Raw genomic sequence first — 8793 nt, 5'->3', positions numbered from 1 at the left:
GTAAAGTACTTTGGCACCTGTTCTGCTGGATCTGCATCCTTCCCATTTACAATGAGTGTAACTCACATCATTGGATGAATTACTTCTTCAATTACAGCCTAACTCTCAGGAACAAGGCAGTAAATCAGCTTTATCTAAATCCTTTAATAGTTCTGTCACCGAGCAAACAGATGGATGAAACAGTGTGGGGGTGCTCACAGAGGGAAGGGGTGCAGCCTCTGTTGACCCAAGCCTGACACAAATCCACCTTATTAGGTAAGAAGATAGAAGAAGAAGAGACATCGTTTCCTCAGGATTAGGATGCAATTCAATCAGATCAATTTACAGAAATAAGATAACTATATAACTTTATTGTATTACTGTAAACTGATATAAAATATATTACTAATCTGCTGCTGTATATTATCTGTATGTTCTGTAAATGGTTTTGATATTTCTGATGTTTTTTATACTGATATTTAATTAATGGTTCAAATAAAAACAATAAACTTGACAGACAAATACTGTACAAATATGATTAATGCATATGTTAAAACGTAATTAAAAAGCATAAGATGTAAATAAGTAAACAAGTGAATTATTGGGACATTCTACAATAAATATTTCCTTGAGGAAACAATCTCACACCAAGGTCCATATAGTAACTGTTCTGGAGCTTTATATCAAACCTCATGATCTTCATCAGCTGGAGCTGTAATGCAACTGTAAATATCAAAGGTCAATTTCTTAATAAATAGTTTAATGACTTATTAGCATATTCATTTAATTATGGAATCAATTAGTTGCAAGCAAAACTTTTTTTTTACTCAAATAGATAAATGAATATTAAATGAAATGCAATACATTCAATATAATACAACTGCCTGTTTGAATCATTTGAACTTCAAATGTAAGATATCCTTATTGCTGAGCTAATCATAGTAAAAAGTACACTTAAAAGTAATGTTACAAACTGCTTTCTTCACATGAATGGGAATTATTTAATTAGATAAGAAGAGACAACATACAACCGAGCACAGTATTTATAAAACTGTGTTCTGAAGTTTGAACTTATAGAGATGAGCCTATGACTGACACAGAGCTGCTGTATATCTGGACGATGTGATGTCAAACTGGGCTAAGAAGCTAAACACAGTAAGATGCTGTTAAATCTCAATAATAGTCGGACTGTTAGCACAGTGACAGCTGGTCCCCTGCTCGCTCTGTGGGAGGGCTGGGCACGGCTGCAGGGACAAAGACCAAGATCTATAAGATGACCATCACCAAGATCTGGACCTGGATCTGGACTTACAGTAAAAGAGCAACACTTGTTATCCCAACACAAACAGATGCACAGAACTGAGAAGCTCAGATGTTATTGACAGACACCTCTAGTTGATCTTGAAAGTCTGTTTTAGTCGCTCAGTCCTTGTCTGGTCCTTAACTCTGGTATATTTGGAACAGAGTGATAATCAGTCTGATCCTGGGTGACCCTGTCTCAGCCCTCAGGCTTCTCAGATCTTCCAAGACCTCCAGCAGGCAGAACTGTAGGCTCATATATGTACAACCTTAGATGTTGTGTTGAAGGAAGGGTTAGAGTTAGGGGTTAGATTTGATCAGAGACTTGATAACACTCATTATGAAACTACAGACGGCATCCAGAAAGACTGAGAACAGGCGGAAACAGCTAGCATTGTTTAGTGCAAATGTAACAAAACCTGCTTACCAGCACCTTCAAAGCTAAAGCAGTAACTTCCTGAAGTCTTGTCATCACTGTAAGGTTGCCAGGAAACGAGTTGAGACACGAAGTTACTGTTCCCAGCCACAGAACCCTTTATAGAACCACAACAAATTGCTTCAGCACTTTGATTTTAGTGTGAATTAAACAGCTGCAGAATGAATTCCACGATAAATGTCACATCACCACGAGTATAGTAGTTTATTTTAGAATGAAAATGAAAATTTGGATGCAAAAATTATCATTCCTTCTAAACATTAATCATATTGAAATTGTAATCTGTCAAAACAATCGCAATATTATAATTTTTTTTTTTTTTTACAATATCATGTATCCTGAAATAACTTGTTAATATGTGAATTGGAGGTTCTGGTAGGCATATTTTGGGATCATTGGACAGAGCCAGGCTGGTTCCTCCTGTCTCCAGTCTTTCTGCTAAGCTATGCTAACCATCTGCCAGTTGTAACTTACTGTAACAGATATGACCGTCACATCGATCTTCTCTTCTAACTCTTGAAAATTAAGTATAAAGACCTACAATGTGTGTATATTTTCTTAATTCCTGGAGAAATAACTGCTGAACTATGAATCTACATGTCCTTTATGTCATAAGTCAAGCAAAAAATGCATTTTATAATAAAGGAACTGACAATTTGGGTCCATGACATGTGTAAGTGTAAATACTAGGCCTACTATAAACAGTGTTCTTAATTTCTAAGATGTTTCTTACCTATTAGGTGTGTATTTCACAGACAAATGTGTCTTAACTTGAATGTGGAAAGCACTAAACATTGCAGTCAAGTCGAGTCTCAGCCAAGAAACAAATCCAACAATTCGCTTAACAGTTTTCCCAGGGCTGGTGTCATAGCAACCATCTGAATCTCTGAGGAAAAAAACATTAATGTGAAGGTAAATCCTCCAAAATGCATCACTGAATTCTGAACACAACTTCTAAAACCGCTTAGATAGCTGCATAATAACATGACAATTCATTCTGAATTGAATAATTAATAACCAGATTGTGTTTTTTTGTTATGTCTCCTGTTATGTGATGACTAAAGTGAACCAAAACGAGCAGCGGCGATGCGCTGTGGTGTTTTATCCTCCAGTATTATCTGCTCTACTGTCTCATCCAGCATTGATTTGGTCTCAGCTGTCGGTTCACCAGAACACAGCAGGGACGTTTTTGAAGCCATAAGCAGAATTCGATCTCCTCCCACGCTGCCCCGCCCCACCCTGCATGCTGCTCCTGTCCATAAATCACCTGGATAAAACCATAATGGAACTGCAAAATATTGTCCTCTGCTGTTTTTATCAGTATGCTGTACAGTAAGTGATACTGGTAAGTTACAGTGGTGGTATTATGAACATGGTCGGCTGAAAAACAACCGGTAACACAGTGACAGGTACTAAAAATAAACATTTAAAGGTTCACTTCTCAATGTCCTGTCCTTTGAAATCCAACTATAATCAGATCATAGAATTGTGGAACTCCAATGTAAGCTGATGCTTTGTTGTTGTTGTTGCCTTTTTTTACGTTTGCATTAATGTTTTCATTTGACTCCACGAGGGTATAGACTTGGGGAAACTAAATGAATATATATATATATATATATATATATATATATATATATATATATATATATATATATATATATATTTAAATAACGGTAAAATCAACTTTTATTTATTCAAAATAACACAACAGTAATACATATTATACTACACTGTTGCTTTTACATACGGTTTTCCAACTTGTAGCTAGGAGAAAATCTAAATTATGATGTTTTCTGTTGTTATGATAAAACAGCGGGCCTTCTTTATCTTGTTAACATTTAGCAATACGGACCCAACATTGTTTTATTTTCAACGAATATAGTAGAAATACTGTATTAAATGTTTTCTATTAGTCTTTCTATTAGTTACATCTTCATCTTTATTATCCTAAAACTCAATTGTATCCAAAATGTTGCCCTTTATTGATTTACTGCCAGCCTGAAAGAGAAGATTATTAAGTATTAAACACAATTTTGAGAGTAGGCTAATTAGGCAACACGAACTGATCAAATATATATATAGGTCAAGCAGAAGAAGTTGATATAATGTTATGAAAGGCAACAAAAATACATGTTACAACTTAATAAATGGTATAATTTTGTAAGAAATTCTAAATTATCACTCACTCACTTTAAATAATTTTTCATCATTTTCAGTTTGTATCTTTCCCTGACATAAATGGGCTTCCACACCGTGAGTTTAAAACCTCTAATTAACTTCCATCTATTTAAATCCACGTTTGAGGAGTAAACTGATTAAATGAGCTCAGCGGTGAGCGGAGTTGATGTGACTCGGGCCGTGAACGCACCACGCCTGTCTGCTCTCTAGTTACAGTATGGCGGCTGGGACTTGCGGAGGAGGACAACTTCTTCTAGATTCCTTCCAGAAAACTATGGGAAGGCGACGGATTTAACTTATAACCGTCACCGAAAACGCGACCTGGACTGAGATACGAGACGACCGCGCAACTTATGGCGTTTGCCGAGGTTTTTCCTGGAAGATAATCGGGCTGGTGTGATGCGTGAGGAGCCGCAGTCAAGAAACTCCCCTGATTTTTCCGCGTCTGTTTCTGCCCTGACTGTCAGTTAGCCGGCTAGCTGCTTGGTAGCGCACCACCTTCATGCTAACGTTCGCTTGCAGGGCTCTGTAGTAGCCAAGAGACGGGCTAGCTTGCTGCTTTTATTTGCTCCAGGAGACAGGGATGGCATTTCGCCTCCATTTGGTAAGCGAACTGGTTGAGGAGGGTGGGGAGAGAACATTTGGGGACCTTCATGATAAGTTTGTCAGCACTCATTAGCATCGCCTAGCCTAGCTTGCTGGTACAACGCCAGAAAACGTTGGCCGAGAAGTTAGCGCTCTGCCTGTCCACTAGCGAGCTAGCCAATTAGCATTTTAGTTGCACAAGAAGACCTGCTAATCCCTCGCTCATCCCGGCTGAGTGTTTTGAAGCCTCTGCACTAACTGATTCAGACTGAACGGCATTAGTTGACAAACCTTTATTGATTATAACTCAGGGGTGTGTTTTTTGCGTTCAGTCTTGCTAGGTGTCGTTAGCGGTCTTATAGGTGTTCTCTGGAGGGAGTGGTAACGTTAGGTAGCTAGCTAAGGTTCCCTGTATCAGGGCAACAATGTCACTCAGATTATGACACGCTGTAAATGACGATTAAATTACAGATGACACGTTTCTAAACGCCAAACGTGTGTAAACCGACTGGCGTGTTGCACATTGGGGTGTGTGCCCGTTGTTAGCTTGCTGCAAGACAAGACTTGACACAACTAGAAAGCGCGCTATAATTTGGTTAACTGCACCCGATAGACATTAGATGGATGGTTTCCTTGACTGAAAACTGATTAGATCATAATTGGCGTGAGCTGTTTCTATCTGTGGGGACTAAAGACCAAGTCAGGTGGTTGACTGGCTTCCCTCTCCTGCTTCAGTGCTGGAGTAGTTTGATGGACGTGGGAGGCTGTTTGCCAGACTGTCAGAGCTATACTCAGTCATGTATGTCTTGACACATGGCACCCTGGTCTGTACATAGTGCCTGCTGTCAAAAGTAAGTGTCGTTATGTAGCTTTGGTGGACAGTCAGTGAAAGGGAATGTCTTGTCTTTTTTATACCTGTTGGTTTTTTTATGTTCATTTTTTTCATACACAGGGGAGTCTTGTTGAATCAAAGTGGGAAAGCGGTGCAGCCTCGGCTGTGTACAGTGGACAATGTGTATTAGTTAGTGCCTAGAAGATTAGAGGACTAACAGCTCTGCCTACAGAAACAGTAGGCCACAAATATATTAGATTATTCATTGGGGATTGCAACAGAAGCCCGCCACTCTGGATCAAGAAAACCTGTCCCTCGTGTCTGGTTGGAGTAATACTCTGAAGCCAAAATCAATGCCTTCAGCGCTGGCCGTGTTCGCCTGCCGACCCAACTCGCACCCATTCCAGGAGCGGCATGTGTACCTGGATGAGCCAGTCAAGATCGGCAGGTCTGTGGCTCGGTGTCGTCCGGCCCAGAACAATGCCACCTTCGACTGCAAGGTGCTGTCCAGGAATCATGCCCTGGTCTGGTTCGACCACAAGACCGGCAAGGTAAGAGAAGATGATAATGACAAGCTGATGTCATCACTGTTGTTCTCCTCAGGGTTGAATGAAAATGTCATAAATCTATTTGTGTCTTCTGACTAAATCTTCACAATAGCCCTCAAAATGATTCTCAGTCATATTTAAATTGCCAGCAGTTCTGCCAGAAACATGAACTCTTTTACGCAATAACACCCTGGAGCAAGACTTTCTCCCGAGTGTGAACTCTGCTCAGACCTGAACAGATTGAGTTTGTTTAAGGGTGCGTTCACATGAAGCATGTTTGAAGGGAAACGTCAGACTCCACACTGCTGCCTTCTGCACACATATCCAACACTGTTCTTGGAGGGTAATTCATAATCCCAATTGAGCACAGGAAATGTTCCCGAAACTCAAGGGATTATTTGTTGAAAGACACAGATGCTAGCAAAGCTGAAGAAAAGCAGAAAAAAGTCAAGTCTAGATCAATTCTACCCTCTCCCAAAATATTTTTCCTTCTTTAAGACTCTAAGCCCGTCTATTCGAAAGCTAAGCATGAGACTGTGTGCAAACTTAAAACCTGGATAACCAAAACAAATACTTTAGTTTTCTGCCCCACTTCATCATACACATCTTCTTTTGCACCATTTCATAACTTAAACTAGTTGTAATTTTTTTGTAACAGCACATCTTTTTACACAGTTTGTCTCTAAATCAAGTCATTTATATCATTAGTAAAAGTAAGTGCAACGCATGGTAACACAGCTGTTATTTTCCCATATTGTCACATATATGAATAAGTAGAACAGGGTCAACATTTTGTCAGGAAGTGGCATGCTGGGCTCATTTTCCAGGCAGGAGCTAAACTTAGTCCTGAACTAAACAAGATTCAGTGCAGATATCCACTGAGGCATATCCTAGGTCTAGGACTAGTTTTAATCTTCGTCTGGGAAGCCAACCTGAAATTTCTTTAAAATCCACAGATCTGAGATCCGAAACTGATGGATCAAATCTGTGTGTTGTAGCATCTGATGTTGTGTAGCTTCAGTGTCTGTAGTTTCTCTGTAGAACAGGTTGAACAGGCTGAGACAGCCCAGGATTACCCAGCTATGTGGCATGCAGGGACTTTGAAATACCCTGTGTTGGTGTGTGTGTGTGCACACAGCGTAAGCTATTTATAATGACACCAGTCGCGTCATCCTTTCCTCTCTTCAGGGATGCACACACACACACACAAATTGACCAGTATACATACACACATTAATATACATATTTATTGGCAGTTATGATTCACCATTATATCCTGAACTGAAATGGATTGAACAGAGGATCAATTGTTTTTACGCCTCCACGCCTGGTTGGTTGTTTGTCCGTCCAGCCGTCCCATTCTCACGAATGCGATATCTCAGGAACACACTGAAGGAATTTCCTCAAATTTGTCTGTCACTTGGAGACAAATTTTTAAGGTCAAAGGTCACTTTGACTTCACAAAACAACTTCTGACCAAATTTCACAAATATCTAATAGGATGAAATGATGACATTTTCCAAAAAGTCGAAGGTCATCTCCACTGTGAGGTCATAGTTTTCTGCAAAAACACTTTTCTGGCTGTTATTCAAAACCATAACTGAAGAACAGAAGGTTAGATTGTTATCATATTTCATATTCGGCTGGACACTTACTTGCTGACAATAATCTTGGATGTCCACCTTCAAACTGTGGGGATTGTACAGATCTTTTGTCCTACCAGGTCGGAGATGTGTGAGAAGGGCACAGGACGAGTGTATACAAATAGTAACACATAAATTGCAAATACACTGCATTCAAATTTTGGATATTGATATAATTATGGAAAGTTGGAAACTGTTAAGGGCAATGGCTCAGTATTTACTCTTTCTTGCCAACACAGGCAGAGGAATTAAGAACTACATACACCTGGCTGGCCTAACCAATACTTCATAACTGTAGGTTCCTCTTAAGTGCAGTAGGAACACTGTTTACCACATGAGTTTGCAGTTTAGGTTTGTTCAAAAGCCAACCGATAGTTTCACTTTGCTCTGATATCATGTTGAAACAGACATTTGTTGCTTTCACTTGTGTTGTTCTGAGTCTCGAGAGCATGTTGATCTGAACACGGCTCGAAGAATGAATGAAAACTGATGTCAAATATTTCTTGTGCATATTGACACTTTGTCTTTCTGATGTTTTTTGTGCTCAGCAGCTTTCACCTCCATCTTGTCTGTGGGTGATAACTGTGCACTGGAGAGAAACAGGTGTGATTGGTCGCATCCTGTGATTGATGAACCAATCAGACGCCTCAGTGATCCAGCAGATTGCTTTATTATTGATGTCACCGTTCCGTACATCAGAGCAGGGTCTTCACCTGTAAGACTGGAGGATATTCTACAAAGATCCCTCTCTCTTTGAATCTGAGGATCACAGCTAGATCACTGAAACATGTTTCCCTCTCAGACTCCACTGGAGCGGCTGGAAAAATGACAACATGATGACATCATGTCTTCTGTGTTTGGTCAGTTTTATTGTTTTGCAGCCAGACTGAAATGTGTTTTAAGGATTGAGACCTGTAGCACTGAGTACATATTGTGCACTGTTGCTTGCTGATTTCAGGGCCTCCTGTAGGCACGGTTGCCTTGACACTGACTACTGTGAAGAAAGGATGAACTAATTGACATGAGCGCAGCTGGTGGGATGAATATCTGAAGGGCTCTTGGTGAAAATAATGAAGTGTGTTCTTTATATAAGCAGCAGCCATCATGGGAAGGTCAGATCAGACACAGCTGCTTCTCTCTTAACCCTGAAGGTCCTGGGACCTCAGTTTGGGAACCAGTGTGCTAGATGAGCTGAGAGCCAGCCTGTCAACTAGAGGACCAGTCAGAAAACCGTCTCAGTTGAATAGTCCGATGAGATCAACGTCAGTGCTGTATCTGTCACAATTGCTTGTG

The 8793-nt window shown here is 40.0% G+C and overlaps 1 protein-coding gene across 13 annotated transcripts in view; it reads left to right on the top strand.

Annotated features, from left to right (window-relative positions):
* The first annotated feature begins 4067 nt into the window (after window positions 1–4067).
* slmapa (sarcolemma associated protein a) overlaps window positions 4068–8793 on the top strand; it is a 60480-nt gene continuing 55754 nt past the window's right edge. For 6 of the 13 annotated variants that reach the window (XM_030419199.1, XM_030419197.1, XM_030419194.1 and 3 more), the window contains exon 1: window positions 4069–5860. In XM_030419199.1, the coding sequence (XP_030275059.1) occupies window positions 5663–5860 (198 nt within the window). In that variant the 5' untranslated portion in view covers window positions 4069–5662. Of the gene's footprint in view, window positions 5861–8793 lie in introns of all 13 variants that reach the window. The other 7 variants (XM_030419191.1, XM_030419190.1, XM_030419192.1 and 4 more) reach the window with 3 other exon arrangements.

Source organism: Sparus aurata, chromosome 6 (assembly GCF_900880675.1).
Source record: "Sparus aurata chromosome 6, fSpaAur1.1, whole genome shotgun sequence".
Taxonomy (NCBI): Eukaryota; Metazoa; Chordata; class Actinopteri; order Spariformes; family Sparidae; genus Sparus; species Sparus aurata.
The sequence above is the reverse complement of the archived record's forward strand: the minus strand, read 5'-3'. Positions and strand labels throughout refer to the sequence as shown.